Source organism: Chroicocephalus ridibundus, chromosome 2 (genome assembly GCF_963924245.1).
Source record: "Chroicocephalus ridibundus chromosome 2, bChrRid1.1, whole genome shotgun sequence".
NCBI classification, from domain to species: Eukaryota; Metazoa; Chordata; class Aves; order Charadriiformes; family Laridae; genus Chroicocephalus; species Chroicocephalus ridibundus.
In genome coordinates, this window is record NC_086285.1 from 159,941,467 (window position 1) to 159,961,377 (window position 19,911).

General features: G+C 38.4%; 1 protein-coding gene across 3 annotated transcripts in view; it reads left to right on the forward strand.

Annotated features, from left to right (window-relative positions):
- The first annotated feature begins 10,153 nt into the window (after positions 1-10,153).
- The window catches only part of EFR3A (EFR3 homolog A), an 84,381-nt gene continuing 74,623 nt past the window's right edge, over positions 10,154-19,911 (forward strand). Inside the window, exons 1-2 of one of the 3 annotated variants that reach the window (XM_063327549.1) lie at positions 10,154-10,207; positions 15,239-15,292. In XM_063327549.1, the coding sequence (XP_063183619.1) occupies positions 15,283-15,292 (10 nt within the window). In that variant the 5' untranslated portion in view covers positions 10,154-10,207; positions 15,239-15,282. Of the gene's footprint in view, positions 10,208-14,988; positions 15,134-15,238; positions 15,293-19,911 lie in introns of those variants that run through there. The other 2 variants (XM_063327548.1, XM_063327550.1) reach the window with 2 other exon arrangements.

Here is a 19,911-nt window from a genome sequence, read left to right on the forward strand (position 1 = left end):
AAAGAGGTGAATCTGACAGATCTCTCTACAGAACTGATTTGAAATTCTGAAGATTTGATTAATATTTGTAAAAGGAAAACAGAATGAAAATCAGACGCATCTCACTTTGGCCTTATTCTGCACAATCACCAAGGGAGTGATTATGTGGTAAATTAGATCCCCAATCCTGTATCTTGACACCACAGAAGCATTTTAAATGGGCCTTTGTGTAACATTATGAAAGATTTTAATAAAGTCCTGAAGAAAAACCTTTAGCTCCAGGTGACCTGATTTTTTTCTTCACAGACTTTTGCCACATTGCATGCTTGGTATTAAAGTCTGTTTTGCCTTGGAACCACACACCTTAATGATGCATACAAAACACTGCACACCTGTAGTAAAAATACAGCACACATTAAAAGATTTCCCACTTGGATACCATTTTTGTCACAGTTCTATCAATTATTTGAACAATAAAACCATTTTAGTGGGAGGAAATAGATGACTGCTATTAGACTAACCCACTTATCCTTCCATAAATTAAGAGTAAAAAAAATACATGATATTGGAATAGTTACAACAGAATATACTACTTCTAGGAGTCTTCCGAGATAAGAGTAGAGATTTTCACTTACCTGGTTCTTTTCTTCTGAAGATTCAAAACATTACATATAGCAGCAGCTTGTGAATGAAATTGTCATTTTTCTAAAGTCAAGGAATCTCTTTCAGCAGGATCATGATTTCTTTCTGTTTACAGTCTTAATGGAAAGAGCATCTCCAACACTATGATAGCAAGGATTAAAAAAATTATCTGCTGTTATTGCTGTAGGAGTTGGTAACTTGGTTTGAAGATCAGGCACAGCAATTCCTTTCATCAATGACTTTTTGCTGGGAGAAAGGAGTCCCATTATTATTTTAACTTAACTCATTTTTTTTTGTTTGTTTGTTTTGTTTTATTTTCTTCCATACTATGAGGATTTGAATCTAGAAGATTAAAAATACATGCAAGCTCCCTTGCTTCAGAAACTCTGAAGTGGAAACTCTAAAGCACTGCAGAATAAGCTTTATTCCTCAGAAACAACAACTTGTAGTTATTTCTGAAATGAAAGTCATTTCTTCTGCAGGCTATTTCAAAAACCAAAAATAAAGCAACTATCTCTTTCATGCTTTCTTTAGAAGGACATTCATAAAGCCAGCAGAAAATAGAAACAATTGGAATACGTAAGCAATTTAGAGGTACTTGTTTAATCTCAGTAATTACCTATTCGGTAGAGAGAGGATTGGTTAGAAAGGGCTATAGGTATTTTTCTATTAAAATTTTAAAGAATTTCCTGAGGTGTGCTAAACACAGTATAAAGGTCACATCTGTCCTTCTGTCAAAATCATACCAGGATAAAGAACATGGTCAAGCAACAGATAATATTTTCTACATAGCAGTCACAGCAAAAGAACAACTCTGAACTAAATTTTGTTTACTCACATGTACACCATCTTGCTTACTTCAGAGAACTTCCATAAGGCAAGGTGACGTGAGAAATCGACACTGTCGGTGATTGTCTGAATAGCATTTCTTGAAGTGGTTTTAGAAGTCAGCAATGCCAAAAAGCTGCATATTAACACTGTGCTCTCTTTACATTTTCTGCTTGTTTGGGTTTTTTTTAAGTCAGATGACTTAAACTCGTCACTCCTTCACTCTCTTATTGGGCATCCTAATCAGCTTGGAAAAGTCAGACGAATTTGAGAATCCCACCTGCTCCCAGAGAGCAGAGACAAGGTTTATCGGATTAAGAAGTACGTGTCAGGACATGGCACTTGGCTGTGCAAGTTCCAGATCACTTCAGGCAAACATCGGTAAATTCCAGTGCCTGAAGAAAAGGAATATGAATGACAGACGACATCAGGCTACTTTACTGACAGCAGTAACCTAGCTTTGGAAATGCTGGCCTTGCTGGCTGCCACCTTTTTCATCAGTTTTGGCCTTACGGAATTTTGTCTTCAGTGTAACATCTCCTGGGAATCCTTAATTAAGGACATAACGGCTCCCAGAATCGGGTTGTAGGCATGCAGGACCAGCCAGCGTACGTGAGAGCAAATCTGAAACTAGTGTTGATAGTCACGGATGTCACGTCAGGGCATGACCTCTTCCCCGGCTGCTGAATCCAACACAAACTAGATAAAGCAGCGCCTTTACCACAGTTTCATGTTTATAAACTTGGCATACTGGCATAACTAAATGTATGAAAAAGGGAAGGGAAGGGAAGGGAAGGGAAGGGAAGGGAAGGGAAGGGAAGGGAAGGGAAGGGAAGGGAAGGGAAGGGAAGGGAAGGGAAGGGAAGGGAAGGGAAGGGAAGGGAAGGGAAGGGAAGGGAAGGGAAGGGAAGGGAAGGGAAAAAAATTAATGATATTAAAGTTGGGAAATACTCCCTAATGTATGTCTTCAGTGACGGCAGCTTTTATTCAGCTTTTCAGCTCTGAAGGCAAAACTCAGCTTGCTGGCAGCGGCAATGTGGGTGGCAAATGGGTAAGAGGAAAGCCGGTAGGAGATGACTGAAGAAAAACATGAGAAATACATGCAAGGGCTGGGAAGACCAAGGGGCTGTGAGGGAAGCAGGTGAATTTGGGTGGGCTTTTGGTGAGGGATACTGAGTGATACCAGCATGGCTCTGGAAGGCTCTGACATAGACAAGGGCACAGGGTCTTTGCCTCCACCTATCCTCCTCCTCTCCCACCATCTCCCATACTTAGTCTCCCTCTTCTTGCTTTAGTTCCCCTGAACTATGGGACTCCCCACCTCTCCCATAACCCACAAACTCTTTCTTGCCCTTAGCAACATTTTTTCGCATTTTTCCAGGAAAGAAGCAACAACATCCACTCCTCTCCACCCACGTTGCTGCAGAGGGATTAAGAAAGGAAAAGAAGGACTTTAGTGGGAAACCACTGGAGCTACTAGAAGTGGGCAGGTATTGACAGTGACTGGTTCTGCAAGGGGCCTTTTCATATAGCAGCAGCAATTGCCCTTCTTGACAAATATTCCAGAAAAAAAACCCCAAGTTTTCTGCATTGCAAACTCTATATCCCAAACCTTAATCTCTCTCTGCCTCAGTTCAAACGAGGTAAAAGTGTCTTATCTACTAATCTCAAAAAGGTGCTGTGTAAAGCAAACGAAGACATTACATTTTGTGAGGAACTCAGATAAGTATAGATGAGCACTAACACAAAAGTCCACAAGGAAATTAAGTTTCAAAAGCAAAATCTGAAGAGGTAACAAAAGCTCCCCTGTAACACATAGAACAGCGATGAGCAAACAAATTAGAGAATAGTTCCTCATTTGATAAACACTAATTGGTATGTACCTAAAATGTGGCAGAAGTCCAAGTAGAAGCAAATGCATATGATCAGGTACCTGCGGTGCAAAATTGTGCTCGAAACGGAGGGAAAAAATTAAGTAAGCACACGCCACCTCCTGGCATTTCTTAAATAGAACTCAGTGATTTATTTATGTATTTCCCACATTGTAAATTTGCAGAAAAATGCAAATCTGACATATATGCCAAATAATTATGACTAGAAAAAAAGTAGAAAAAATGTTGCATCTATATTGCTATTTTCCAAATTAAATCTACCAGGGGTTTTGCTCCATATAGCACTATTTCAAAATTGACCTAAAAAGAAAGAAAGGGTTAAAACATTATAAACCAGCTGAAGTCCAGTTCTGGACTTACCTGTCCAGGTAAGTGTCTGTGAATTTATTTTTTAAAATAAATGAAATTATGTAAGTTGATCCCAGTTATTTCTTAGCTACCTCTAACCCTCGCACTTCCAGTTAACCAGTACTACTTATAAGGATGAGCTAACAGTGGAGGGGCAGTGGGACTCCTGTGCCTCCAAATCTGTTCCTAGCACAGGAGAGGAGATGCCGTAGTGAGCACAGATGACCCCGTGCATTTCAACCAGGGGTGACTCCCAGGCTCCTGTCTCCTAATGCCACTCCGCGTGTCACCATGCCACTGGCTCCTTCTCACAGTTCCGGTGTCCTCCTTATATCCCATTCTTCAGGCTTTTATCTCAGCGCAGGTCTTCTTGCCAAACTAATACTACTTCCTGTAACGGGAAAAAAACCTCAGAAATGTTTTAGGATAGAAAGAGATGAATCTCCTACTTAGTTTTGATACTAGAGCTTAAAATAGTTAGTATTTTACCTCTCTACAATTTCCTATTACAAAGTAACAGCTTTCCATATTGTAATTTTATGTCCATTTTCGCTAAACATATTCCTGCCTAAATTTTTTGTTTATTTTCTGTATTCGCTTGGAAGTATTTTTAACATCCTAAAACAGTAGGCCAATTGGCATTATGTCAGCACAACTCAATTAATTTCAGATTAATCCTGACAATTTACACAAGCTAAGAATCTGGCCCACTGTGATAGGAAATTAAGTCTTTTTTCTTTCTCAGCAGAGGCTCTCACTCACGGGCCTTTAAGAAACTTATTTGGTTATTTTAATGGATCTGACATGTCTTTCCCCAAAAGGTATTAAGAGGAAAAACATATTTTTTTTTTTCCTGTGATCAGTGGAAGTAGTGAAACCTGACTTCCCATGGGTGTGCATCCCACGTACCTGTACCTCCACTGCAATAATCTCAGATCCTCTCTTATTTTCGTCATGACCTCATCCATCCCCTAATACTTTTAGTAGCAACCCCCATTCCCTCACTGCCATCTGGGAAGAAGGAAGCACATGTCAGGCCTGGCTTGGTGTTGTATCTGTGCGGACTGTTGTTGGTTGTATCTGTAGCACAGCACGCCTGAGAGCATAAGAAACTGTTGAGTTCCTGCGATGCTTTTTTCTCTCAAGTGAGGTCACTATTCCAGTTCGCTTTTGCCCAACCTTTTATAGATTTTCACAAACCCTCCAGTACCGTTTTACTTTTGAGACTTCTATTTGTGTCTATCTGTGTCTGAAATTGGCCTGTTGATCCCCAAATTATTAGGGACCGACCAGTGTGATTGCAAAAGCCTTAGAAATCAAGGAAAAGGAAACAAAAAATAAAATGCATGGAACCTAATGTGCATTATTTGTTATTAGTATTTTAAATATTCTTTGCAGCAAAACTGGAGCATTCCTTCTTTTCTATAGGGTTTGAATTGTTTCTCATTAAAAAAAAAAAATCTAGCTGGGACTGAAAATGGAAGAGAGTAATTAGATTCTATTTTTGGATGCTGTGGTAATCATAAATTTTAACATTACTCTCCTATTTTATAGCAGAGGGAAGAGAATGCTTCAAGTGAAGATAAACAGAGTGCGCTGAGCTACATCAGCAGCTCAGTGGAACGGATTGTGAACTTGACTAATACATAATATCAGTGATGTGGAGTACGTAAAACTGGTGTGATCAACTGGGACCCATACACACAGCCAGCTCTTTACAAACACCTGAGGAAATCTGAGTCTCACATTCAGTATCTGAGGCATCACATCGACACCCACTCTGTGTTGGTGAAAGTTCTGTACTTCATTCCCCTTCTGCCCCCAGTTGGACAAGTAAGTTAAATGTTAATAACACAGAACTCATTTAAATATAGTATTATAAATCCACCTACTTTACAGAAGTACTACCAACTCTAAAAATAAAATTTATCAAAATTGCTCCAATCTGCCAGAAAAATTATAATTGTAGACCTTCCTGAGGCCAGAGGAAAAGATGAAAATTATCTAATCCAATGGAATAAGAATGTCTCTTTCTCTGTTTGAATAAACTTGTTGTACTCTTTGACCTTAGGACAATTAATGACTTTAAACACAAGCATCTGTGAATCATTTATATTATAAACTACTTGTCTTCAAATACATAAATGTCTGTGTGTGTGTATATATATATATCATATGGGAACTTTTCTTACACACATCAGGATTCTGTAATATGAATAACTTTAATTTTGATGTGGAATTTATTCTCCATTACATATGGCCATAGTTTTGAAAAGTATTTGGGGATTTTGGATGCAATTTTAAGATTCTTGTTCTGAGACATCTGCAAGACACTAACTTTTCTGACAGCGGCTGCTCAGCACTTTCTGAGAATTTCTAAAAAAAAAATGTTATCATTCCAATCTATTTTTGCTGTCCCCCTGACAGCTGTCTTCCTAGTGAGCATAACTGTCACTGAGAACTCTCGCTTGAGAAGAAACTGGGGGGAAAAAATCTACCAGAACTACTGGATGGTTTGAGGGGCCAAATTCGCACAAGCTCTCTGCTCTGCTTTCAGGGCTGGTTAATATCATCAGTTTGCATCCACTCTGCTTCCTGCCAAAATGAACAATGATGGAGTAAATGTCTTAACACAGGCCCTGAGTATTTTATCCCTGCAGTCTTACTATGCTTGGTAGAAACATCTTCTATCATCAACTACATTTGGATGTTCATAAAACATTGTAATTACCACCCACTTACAGAATCAACCATACACATATGAGGTTGGAAAAATACACCACTAAATAAGTATTAACACAATGATTATTTAATTGGCAACTGATTATAAAGACAAAAATATTTCAATGAAATGCATGTGAATGCTTTTCTTTACTGGTGACTCAGCAAGCCAGGAAGTCGCTGCTACGAAAAGTACTGTTTTCTCACTATTGACAGCCAAAATTCAGCACACGGTGGTGAGCAGCTGTAAATCACTCACCAATCCAGCCTTTACTCGTTTCTGTTGATGAGTACTGTACATTTCCTTATCTGTTTTTCTTTATCTACAACATTTTAAACTTAACTGTATCTTTCCTACACAGATAAAAAAGTAACATTAACTTTCTGCCATTCCTGCATTATACTGTTGTTGGGGTACATCAATTCCCCTGGAATTTTTTTACTTAATTCTTTTTCTTTAACACTCCTTGAAAAGAGTTCATACTCTTACACCATCTAAGGCTAACCAATAATTCCTGTTACCCTTTTGAACCTCCACTAGCATTTCAAACTAAGGTACTTTTTGCTGCTTTCTGCAGACACTGAACACTTGATGGTTCTTTTATGTGAATTAGTAATCTATTAGAAAATAGAACTGTTACTGCCAAATTACTAATGCAATTCATGTTTTATTATTGGCTACTAAACAGGACAATTCTGTCACACGCTTTAGATACTTCTAGAGTGAAAACTCTAAAAGCTGTACCCATGGAATGATTATCGTTTTTTTAAAAAAGAATTACAGGCAGGTCAGATGGGACACAGAGTTTTGTGCTTGTATGAACAGGTATGATCTGGAACTGTCACTCCAGAAGATTTAGGAGATGTTCAGGCAAAACTGGCCAATCCACTTAGAGGGGCTTGGGATGAGGGGAAATAAAGTCAGTCAGTTTGGCTGCAAATTAGCCGCACAGCAATTTCATATGTGTGCAATTAAACTTGTTCTTAACCTTATTGGGTAATTTGACTGTCACACCAGATGCAGTCAAAGGATCAGGTCCATCTTTCATTGAAAGTAAATGAAAAATTGGTGTTGAACAGAAAGGTGGCTGTATACTCTTCTGACGTCCTCACTAAAACGAAAAATTCTTGTATTCCACAACGAAATTTGCTACCCATGACATAACACATAAGGAAGCTCACAGAGACCAACACATACATATTCATAGACTACAGCTGTTTGCTCTGTTTTGAAACTGAATTAGGAAAACAGTTGTTTTAAACAATAGCACTACAATTATGCTAAGGGCTTTACTGACTTTTATTGAATATTAGATACCACATGGTTTATGTAATAGTGTCATAAAATAGGCCTGCTCTAAAATATATCAACTCTCTTCAAACAAACCTCAATCCCAACACAGTATTTATTCTATGATTTGAGATTTGTAAGTCTACTCCATATTCACAGATGTCTGTAACACAATAAAAATGGAGGAAAACATTTAAAAAACCCTCAGTGAATAAAAGGTATTCATCACAGACATGGGGGCTCTACCGTTGGACAGGTGAAACTTTGGTTTTAGACTGTTTTAGTGTTTCTTAAACCAAAAGAAAAATAAAGAAATCAGGATGTTACCCAGAGTGTTACCATTAAATCTGTGAACAGTGGCTGAGGGAACACTAACCTGGCTTGCTGCCTGTCTCATTCAGACAACTAGTAAGAACTAGTAGCTTCACTATTTGCCAGCATTTTCCTGAAACCATATGGCATGATAAGTACGGTGGAGCCTGCGCTCCCTCATGCACAGCTAATGGAAAAATGAGACAAATAGCTTGAATGAAACACTTCAATAGAGAGAGTCGGAAGAATGATCTTTGAACTAAAGCTGCATCTGACGGAATGAGTTGAGTTGAGACCATGATAATTTACATATTTTTTTGGCTGATGAAAAATTTATTAAAATTTTGTTCTATATTTCAGAGAAGAACTAAGAGCATTATTATCACCAGCTATACTTAAAGGACAAAGGACAAATGTAGCTACACAGAATTTTGCAGTCCTGACCATAGTCGGCTGAAATATTAATAAATTGCACTCTAATCTCAACAGGTTATGCTTTATAAGCAGTGACTCAATACGCATATCTATGGAAGGCAGACTGTTCACTTTTTGTTATTACTTTCATGATGTTTGGCCCCCAGGGTTCAAAACCATAAGCTGTATTTCAGAAATCATATAAACAAATAAGAAGGATTTTAGTTTACTCTTTTAACTCCCCCAGTTGCACCCACACGTGATAGTCTTGCCAATTTTCCCCAATTAACATGTTTTGGATACTGCTGAAAATTGTGAGACGTGGAGTCATCTCACGTCCCCAGTTTCGCATTTTTAGGGATTATTTTCAAGGAACACAAGTCAGAAACACAGATCCTGTTTCTGCTACTGGTGAAAGGAAGGAAAATAGTTTCAAAAAGCCTAAGAAAATCAAATGCTAGCTTTTCACCAGATGTAACATAAGCAGACCTGAAGTCAGTGAAATACATAAACTCAGATGTGGAGAATACCTTATACTCATCCACCTAACTTGACAGCTGGACTGGCATGACTTCCTTCAGTGGCAACTATCTACAACAGGAAACAAACTTTTCCCCTTGCCTGTCTAGAAAATCACCTATCAAAGACATGAGATTTTGAAGCTGGTACTATTATTTCAAGGAAAACGGATTAAGAGATTATGCTGCTTTGGATCAGAAGCTGTTTCACGTGATTTCCATTTGGGTTATTCATTGCTGTCTGTACACAACTGAACGCTGGTCTCAGCAGACTCACCAAGACCAGCTCGGGCCCTTCCTTCAGTCCCTGGGTAACTGGAGCACAGCACAACTGCAGCTCCTTCCCACTGCTCTGTTCTGGCTAATAATGGCAGAAACACACAGAGAGACCAAAGATCCCAGGGAAACTGTGGATGCCCTATCCCTGGAGGTGTTCAAGGCAGGCTTTGAGCAACGTGGTCTAGCAGGAGGTGTCCCTGCCCATGGCAGGGGGGTTGGAACTAAATGATCTTTAAGGTCCCTTCCAACCCAGAACATTCAATGATTCTATGATCTTTTGCCAGCACACTGTTGTGGGGTCCAACGTTGACTTCGCATTGTTTAAAGAAAGAAACGTCCTTTCCCCCTCGGGCACACCACCGTCCTTCACAGAGGCCACCACCTTTCCTCAGACACACTGCCCCTCCGGACCACTGCCACAGGAACAGGAGGGTTTTAGCGGCAGCACAGCCAAATCTCCCTCACACGGAGCCTCCCCATCAAGGCCCCACCTCACCCGGGCTACCACAGCGGCTGCTTGGGCTTCCTGGAGCCGTGGCCCCCGCCCGGCAGCGCCGACCACGCGGTTCCGCCACGGCGGCCCACCGCCCTGTCACAGTGGCCACGTGACCCGGGGAGAGCGGGAAGGTGCACGCGGGGCGGGGCGGGGCATGGGGGCGGGGCGATCTGGCCCCGCCCCTCTGCCGCAGGCGGGTCTGCGCCGCAGAGGCTGACGGGAGTTGTGTCCGCCCGCCGCACCCCTCTCCCACCCAGCCGCCTTGGCGGCACCTCGCCCTGGGGCGACTGAGTTGTGTCCGGGGTGCTCCTTCCCCCGTCCTGACTCCTTGTCGTTGGTCGTGTGTGTGGGGAGGGATGGGAGGAGGAAGGAGGAGGCGCGGCCCCTCACAGAACTACAACTCCCGGCGTGCATTGCGCCTCCGGTAGCAATGGGGGGGTGGGGGGGAAGATGGCGGCCGGTCAAGCGAGCCGGAGAGGTGGCTGAGGTGAGTCTGCGGCAGCCAGGAAGCGCTCCCTTTACTTGTCTTCACTTTTCCAGCCATCTCCTTTCCCCGTTGTTCCGCTCCCTTCCCCGCTCTCCAGGGGCGGAGGGGCCGCGGCAGTGGACGGGCGCTGAGGGGGGCGGCGGGAGGGAGGCGGGAGGCCAAGCCGCAGGACATGGCCTCAGGCCGGACGGGCCCCGGTGGGCGCTGCTGAGCGCCGTTGCCGGCGGGCAGGCTCCCGCCCTCCCTCTGGGCGGGCCTCTCTCCATAGAAGTTGCCCCGGGAGGCTTGTGGTAGCGAGCGGGACCCCCGGCCTTCCCCAGCAGAGGACCTGGGGTCCCGCCACCCTCAAGTGGTGCCTGCACGACGCTCCTCCGGAGGTAGAGGCCTTCTGTGGGGCGATCATAAGTCAAAACCTTGTTGTCAGTAGTCAGCTGTGCCTGATATGGTCAGACATCCCTGTGGCATCAGCCTGAATGCAGCAAAGCATGGGAGGACTCTGGCTTTGGGATTTCCCCAAGCTGGTGTCTTCAAATGGACCGTAACACAGTGAGGTTTTGCTAAGCGTTAACCGAACATAATGCAAATTTACAAAAGGACTACACTGTGAGCTTCATCTTTTACTTTAAAGTTAATTGTGCAGCACCAAGCCTTACTTCAGATAATTGAGGTGTACGTTCACAAATCCTGTTACTGAGAACTAATTTGGTACAGCTTCTCTTTTGTTAAGCTGGATACTTCTAGGGAGGTATCCCATGGTACTTTGATCTGAGATACTAGGAAGGCAAGATCCTGGTGTAGATTGAGAATTCTCTGTGCTCTGTTGGAGAATTGATGGGAGAGGCTGTAACTCAGAACCAGAGTTTTAATTCCTATATCAAAATCAAGTTTGCTAGGCCAGATGTTATACTTTGTAAAGCTATGTCAAATGTTTGCTGTGCAAGTTGATTAGGTAACCTAAAACCAGAGTAACAGCCAAGGCTTTGGGAAGCTATAGGTAATCCACTTCCTGGAGCCTTTGTAATGCATTCAAAATAATCTGAAATGGTTTCCTGAGTAACTTTAGTATTTAGGGCATCTTGCTGGAAGACTTGCATGGATGCTCTTAAACAGGTGGTAAAATTTCCCTGAGAAATGGATGGTTTGGAATTGAAGTCTTGATTGTAGTGCCCTGATACATGTAAAGGCTTGTGCATGTTATATTTAAGCCTTTTAATAACATTTTAAATATTTGTTTAAAAAAATGCTGATAGAATGGGATTAATTTCTGATTCAGGAAAAACCTCACTAAAATGGGAATTAGAATGTACTTTGTAATTAAACAACTGTTTTAAAATTAAATATTTAAGTTTGGCATCGTGTTATGAAAATGTTGTAGTTAATGTTGAACAGTAACTTCTCTACTTCTGATCCAAACTTGTGCAGGAGAAAAGAAAAACAAATTTTACATTACATACAAGTGGATGAAGGCATTAGAATATTAATCAGACTTGGCAATTGAACTTCAGGTATAATGAAAGGGGATTGCACTTCTAGTTATAAAATCTGAATTGTAAAATGTACAGGTTAGAAACAGCTTTGGTTGGTATCAGTGACTTAACTGCCCAGCCTAACTCTGTAATGAAGTACTTGTAAAAATTACTGTGCTGTTTTTAAATAACTTTGAGATTTATTTTTTTTTTTTGAGTAAAAGCAAGTCATGTTTTCTGTAGTTGGAATAGAGCAAAAAAATATTCATCTGATGGATTTTTAACCCACCACTGGCATCATAGGAGCATTGCTTTTGATTTTACCAGTGAAATGGATGTTGGGTTAATCTAGCCTTTGAGGTGGTGGGAAGGGTTGCTAAGGAACGCTTATTTAATGTCCAGGGTTTTTCTTGTCCTAAAACCATCTGCTCTTAGAATTCTCTAAGGTGAGCCAGGGCAAATGTCCTTTTAGATGGGCCTGTTTGGATGAACTCTCCATGGTGAGAGAACAGGGTAGCCTCATTAATACAGCCATGCTCATGCATGGCATTGCATCTTTACCTGAGAAAGCTAAGCCAAACTGAATCAGGTACTTTCACAGAGTTGCACTATGCTATGTAAATCCATTTTGTATTGCATGTTTTTGATCCTGGGAATTGTAGTTGGAGCCTAACTGTCTATATTTAGGAATGAGCGTGTGACTTATTAATCTTGCATTGCATTGGCTGTTTGCCTACCTTCAAAACTAAAGGCACTGATTAATTTTTCAAATAGGAAGTATGAGCGGGGAACCAAGTGACGTAAAAACTTAATGTGCAGTGTATTTTTAATTTTTCAGCTCATGCCTGCCCAGCCTTGGTTGCCTGACTGTCAGAGGTGCTTAAACCTGTACTCTTCTTTGGCTTAATTTGGAGGAATGGCTAGGTGCCCAGCTGGCAATTTCATTTTGAATACTCAAAATCAAGTTAATCATTTATAGTGTTACATAATAGAATAGCATAATGGTGGATTTACTGAAAGAAAATACAAAACCTCAGGTGTGCTGACTTCTATTTCTTTACCTTTAGCACAAGGGTATATACATTTTTCCGTTTTAGATCTTTTACAGAGTTTTAGGGCAGACAGGAAGATGATGTCTGCTCTTCTGTTTGGCTTTCAGTGCCATTTATGGAATCTTGTGATAATAAGAAATAGTTTCTGCTTATAAACTATCCTTTAATTTCGGATCCCAGGTTATTTAAAGTAATGACAAAAAAAATCACATGTAAGCATACAATTGGAGGAAGAAGATAATCAGAACTAATAAGTAGAACAAAGTCTGTTTTTCTTCCTGTGTTAGTGCTGCTTGAATCTGATAGAACAGTAGATTGACCATGGATGTCCTTATCCTAACCAAATTGTGTAGAATCTCCTTGAAACTAAACTGAAAGTTTTTGTTAAGAAAAATGACCCTTTTGTGTCATACAAGTGTTGATCTACCTTTTAAAGTACAGTCACTAGCATTGTACTTTTATTATAATTGTGTTTAGAATTACTATTATATCCTTAGGAACACAAAATAACTTAGTCCGCTGCAGAAAAGTAGACGTGACTCTTATTTATCTCTTTAAAATCCAGGAGTCAGTTGCTTTGGTGCCAGAGACATTGTATAGGTACATAACATCCTTAACTTGCTTCTGGTGATCTGTCAAATATCACAAAATTATATGTAAAATCTTAAACAGTAAGCATTGGACTATTTAGGAAAACTAAATTATATCTCATGGTTTGCCATATCTCGTTTTTTTGTGGTTTTTTTTTTTAATTGTAGCCAAGTTCTACTTTATCAAATTCTGGATTTATATTTTTTCCCCTCTCTTGATATGTAAAACTTAATTCAGTGACAAACAGCAGAGCAGACTCATGGTGGGAAGCTTCTTATTTTATTTTAGTTCTGCTGTAACAGATATCAGCATCTGTGGACTAAACTTTGCCTTAGGCATAATGAGCCAGTGACTGAACACTTTATGGAGAGGAAATTGTGTAGTCTGTTCTGTGTGTAGAAGCCAGGCCACCTCCATATTGAATTTTTGGTTCTGTTACAGACGATAAAATGATTAGAAATCCAGTGAACTATTTAAAAATAAACCCCAAAATCTTCAATTTGAACACCTGTCTTAATTGCTTATACAACTGTTCTAGTAATTTCTGCATTAATATATTCTAAAGTTAGTTTACTTTGCTAGCAGTAATGGTGGTAATATTCTAGCAAAATTTATTGAATTCCTGATTGCTAGTGATGGTCAATAAAACGTTCTGAGTCTCTGGCACTTGACTCACTTGAGCCTTTCATCAGGCTCTTTGCATTTTTATGTTCTGTCAGTAAATCTGTCTTCTGTAATCTCTCAGCTAAATTCTTAACTGCACTCTAAATTACAGATTTCATTTTTCCATGTGTCTGCCGAATATCACAATCCACAGGACATGTTTCCTTTTATAAAATTACGCTGCTTCTAAACTCTGTCCTTGGAGAGGGACATACAGCCTTCTAATAGGATAGGATATTTTAAATAAATTACTTTGAAGCACTATTTTTAATCTTGGTTGCTATCAGCAAATTGGAACCTTTGATTGAAATACATATACAATGAGAATAAAGTTTATTTTTAGCAACTGTGAACACTGCTTTAGTGTGTGATCATTAACCATATGTTTGTGACCAAATAAAATATTTATTCTCACATTATCAGTGTCTGGGATTATAGTTTTTTGGTGTTTGTATGAAAACAACTATTAGCTGGAGTTTTTTTATTTATTTTTTTTATTTTATCTTTGAACACAGCAACACAATCTCTTTAACTGAGATTTTTTTTTTCTTATTTTGTAAAAGATATATTTAGAGGGAGGTTGCATTTGGCAGTTAATAAAACCCAAATGCACTGGTTTAATATAGAAAAATCTTAAAATTATTTGCATTTTAATACTAATTAATTAAATGGTAGATTAAGCTATTTTTATCGCCAAAATAGATTGTAACTTAATTTGAGTTAATTGTGTGAAAATATCTAATTGGATCAAAAAACCTTTGAGCAGCTATTGTTTATAGTCATTTGCTCTCTGATCTAAAAATCTGTATTTTCTGATACTGGGAGAAAAATGTCATAGGAAGTGCTGCACACAGATTTTACAGCATCGTTTTTCTCTGTATGGAGCAGAGACCTTTCACAGGCATTTTAAGGAAGAAGTGCTGTGATTTATATTTGAAGTGGAAGTATCCTGTAAAGCTGTACACCATTTACCGTCATGAACAGTGGCAGTTCGAGAGGTCATCCCAATAAATGCACAGGAAAATGTTTGCTCAAGCATCAAGTGCAAGAACAGAATGACTAAATTTGAAGAACTGGAGAAAACTGCATACAGTCTGGTCAGATAAAATGATATCTGGGTTTCTGTGGTAACAGCCTCTGATATTGGAGCTGAAGTATGTGACTTTGGCTCATTCTGCATAAGTTTCTACATATATTTGGCTGTAAGTTGTCTAAAGCTATCGTCTTGACTGTTTTTTTTTTGTTTGTTTTCTTTATAGCTTATTGTATTTTTACAAAATTGAAGACAGATTCCTGCTTAACAATGCCTGGCAGTAAGTATTGTTACCTTAAGTGTGTTAAGACAGTATTTAGGGGTGTTTGATATTATGATGTGTTCTTTGGGGGCTAAAGATTCTACCAAAATTAAAAAGGAATAAACCCAAATTATGATACTTGCTGTCATTTTTAAGATATTTAGGGTCTCGGTATTATCCAGCCTCTACCTTTGTAGATCTCTCTATTTTTTCAAAGGAACCTAGTAAGGGCTCTGCATTTTCCGTTTCAATAAGAAGTTCACAGTTTAACATTGATGAATTTTGTGATTTACAGTACATTCTGGAATAGTTGTATTCAGAAAATAAAAAGATATTTCAATATAGCTATAATCCCAGCTTTGGGAAATTACAAATATTTCTTATAGAAGATAGAATTACTATTTAGGATATAAAGTGATATTATCTTTAAAATTCAAAATTAAATGAGATTTTGATGTTTCTAAGAATCAAATTATTTACCTTGAAGAGTAGTAAATTTCTCTAACACAAAGGCTGAAATTATGAAAATGTTACACATACTAATAAATTATACTATGTTATAATACTATTAATTGCAACTTTTTTTTTTATTTCTATTTAGAGAAATCCTGCATGGTCTCTAGTAAAAGTTACTAACAAGTCTCTAGATAAAGCAGAGTGCTTTATCCAGAGGATAAAGAAGTCTTCATAAAGTTACAGCACCAATCATATTGAGTGCTCTTTAATTATAGGTTTGTAATGAGTTTCACAAATGTTTAATTTCATGAGCAAATGTTTGAGCATTTTTTTTTTTTTTGGGTGACTTAAGATTTGTTGTAAGCTGTGACTACAGGGTACTTAGAAAGGTCTTACAGTAATTCTAGGTTTTGTGTTACATGGTCACACTGACACAAGTGGCTATTCTATATCTGTGGAAGTACTTTGATGTGTTGTGTTGTTTGAACCACTGTCATGTAAAAGACCTTATTTAGGTGTTTTCTGGTTTTGTGGTAAGTAGTTGAAATTATTCCTGTACATAGACACAAGTTTTTGTAATAAAATAGTGGCCAATGTGTATGTGTTATATTGTATATTTACAAGAGAAGCAGCTGGCATAAATTATTCCAACCGTACTGTGGTTCAAGTTTTGTAATGCAATGAACTACGGCTGTGTTTTTGTTTGCAGTGTTTAGTACTATTAACGCCTCTATCATGATACTCACTTTTGCTGTGCAGGACTGTATGGTTTTTTTTAAAACAGTTAAATGGGAAAAGTAAGATACATGTTTTTTCTAACCCAGGTATGCTTATGTTCAGGGACATTATTAACGCTATTTACCCTAATGCATGTAGAGTCTGCATTACTACAGAGTGAGATGGAACTTAAAGTAGACCAAAACAACTGGTTGCAATATTTATCTGTAGTGAGACATTGAGAACTACGCAGTATTTATTTCTCTTCTGTGTATATTAGATGAGTTTAAGTGTGTGGGTGAAGGGAAGGCAACCTAACAGATGTGTATGTATTGTAATTCTTATGAAATAACTGTACTTGCTTAATATTTTCCTTCCAAAAATTGTGATGAAGAACAACTATGCTTATATTTTAATGCAAGCAAGCATCACTTTGTGGCTAGTTGTACGTTCTGTCAGTGTGTGTAGGGACAGCCTTCAAGACTTCAACTTTGTTGCGTGTGAAAGGGTCGGCTTCTGCCTGCTAATTTAGGCTTCTTTAGAGATACCAAAGGATTCTTTTCAGAGCATATTGATGAAACAGGTTGCTTCTATTTAGTGTTACTTTGAAATCTTAAAGCATTTCTCCTTGAAATCTGAAAAGCTCAGTTGTTTGTAAAGGCTGAGACTTTTTTTTTTTTTTTTACGTGGAGTTCTCTCATCCCACACATTGTTGCGTCAAGCATCTTTTGGAATAAAATGTGGAAAAGGCTGTTAGAGTGATTTGTTTTCCAAAAATGTTTTCTGTCATGCTAGAATGAGTTCTTTATAAACCAAGTAGAATAATAATATCTAGTTAGAAGGAAAGTTTGATGGAGTTCTGAGGTCATACCAACCAACTCCCTTTTCCAGTGTCGCCCTGCTTACTGTCCTGAGTCTCTGTATCAGTTCCTGGTAATATTTTTTTACCCCTTTTTTTGCAGTACTTAGGGAACATCTAGGTCTAAAAGTGGTGGTTCAGAAGGTCAGGAGAGACCAAGATACTGGTATTATGGAAAGACTGGACAAGGAAACTTAATGAGTCTTTCTGGGGACTTTAGCTGTTCCTAGAGGCAATTTAGAAGTCAGCCTTGAAGTTGTTGTATATAAGAAGTGTATTCTCCTGTGAACTTTTTATCTCCCTCGATGTTATTTGTCCAAAAAATAGGCATGTAGTCAGAACTGGCATATGGTATTGAGAGGGAGAGAGATGAACACAGTGAGTTAACCAAAGATAAAGTTCTTCTCATTTAACCTCATCTCGGTCACGTGTGGGGATCTCTGCAGTAGTTTTTTGTTACATATTGGATTATCCGATTTTCTATTGAAGTTGCTGTTTAGCGATCCCATTTAAGCATATGGGGATATAGCACTGCATTGAGTCCTTAATGAAATAATGTTAAGGTTTTAGTCTCAATACAGTAATAGCCCATATATAACAAAATTTTCAATCCTCCTCTCTTAATCTTAAGGTGTAAAAGCGCTTGGTCATGGCATGGCATTTGTATTGACATCTAGTCTGAGGTGGAAGTGTAATGCTATGTAATTGCTGCAGCACTTGGAGCAACTTTGCCAAAGCATTGTTTTTCCCTGTATTCTTTGTGGCTATAACTTTTATGTATATAGCTCTTCTTGTGCAAATAACGTGGGCGTTGATGCAAGATATGCTTACAAACATGGTGTCTTCATCTAAAGTTGAAATGCAAGCTCCGAAATGTTGAGAAAGCAAATGTGCTTTCTCACTGCTAATATAATACAGTAGATTGATTTGAGCCACAGCTATTTTATTAACCAGTTTAGCTGCTACTTATCACAATGAAACCGTGGTTTAAATGATTAATTAGTCCTTTTATTTAAAAACAAAACCAAAGAACTTGTAACCAGATAGCCTTTGCAGTACAGGCAGTATGGGTGTTTTTTTTTATTTGTCACAAGTTTGCTCTCAATTTCCTGTTCAATAATTTGTACAGTTAATTTCGTTTAACATACTTCTGTTACGGAACATGGGTAGGTTTTGGTAGTTTTTTTTGTTGGCTGCATTTGGATTGAAATGGTACAAATGTTTCTGTTGAGGAAAAAAGCATAGCTAAATCCTATACCAAAACATTTGTTTAAGACTCTTTTCTTTTTGGACATTATGTTTCGGATATTCACACTTAATCAGATGCTTGAAACACAGTTTGGTAGATAATGAGTTTTTTCAGAAACAGCTAACCTACTTACTGGCTGAATTCCCTGACTTCAATTAAATATTTAACTTAAAGGTAGATTTTAAACTAAAATGTAATTGCTTGGACTAGAAAAATTATGTGTGATACAGATCAGAACACCTGCTGACTGTAAGAGTGCATTGTAGTCATATGTGTGTGATTTTTTTTTTCTTTTTTTTCTTTTGCTTTTCTGTGGTTCTTACTTATGCCATCTGTATACCTAATTATAACTTTGCTTTTCAAGGTTTTGTTAATAATGATTGTTATGTTAAATTGATTTTTAGCTGCTGATTAGCATGTTCTCGTATGACTGATTGTAACATAAATAGAGAGAACAAATAAATAAAAATAACGATTCTGACAAATGTAATTTTCCCACATTCTTCCCATGAATTACTGCAGCGAAATTTAGAAATAGGAACATCCCCTATGCTATTCTGTCAAATACTTGCCAGTTAGAAGGAGAGCACTCTGATTTAAGAAATACAGGTATCGGTTGTGTGGAAAATCTTCCATGATTTGGCCTGTTCTTGGTTATAGTGAAGTGGCTGTTTTGGTACCTTCAAAGTACTTCTCCCAAGTATGCTCAATGCATTGATTGCTTTTCATTAAGCTACCTAACGGTTCGTTTCCTCAGCTTTCCAGGCACCATATGGCGCTTTGCCAGTTGTCTTTGCAGAGACAACTAGTCTGCAGTTGGTGTGTACTGGTGGCTTCCCTAGTTTGGGTGAGACAAAAGTGAATAAGGAAAGAACAATTGAATAGTGGTTCTCTTTTTTCATATATATTTTTTTGGTTCTTGGATGTTACTGCTTTCAGTTAAGTTTGCTTCATGGTCTTTAAACAAGCAACCAACCCATCCCTCCTTCTCAGAGCAAAAAAAAAAAAAAAAACAACCAAAAAACAACAAAACACAACAAACATTTAAAAGTATAATTTTGTTTTTGAATAAAGCTTCCTTGCCAAGTGTAGGAAGGAAAATAGTACTTGATATGGAATTTGAAATGAGTGAATTCTTAACTCGTATTTAATGTTCTTAATACATTTTATGAGGCAGATAATGGTCCTCATTTTGGGTTTCTTCCCTCGCAACAATTTTTGGAAATTCATTTATTTGTCTTTTGCAATTGTAGTTTTTATTCTGTATATAATAAGTAAGTAATAACAAGATTCTTAATGAGAAGGGAATATTTATTTCCCTGTGAAATACAGTTCTAAAATACCCATGGTGGCTGG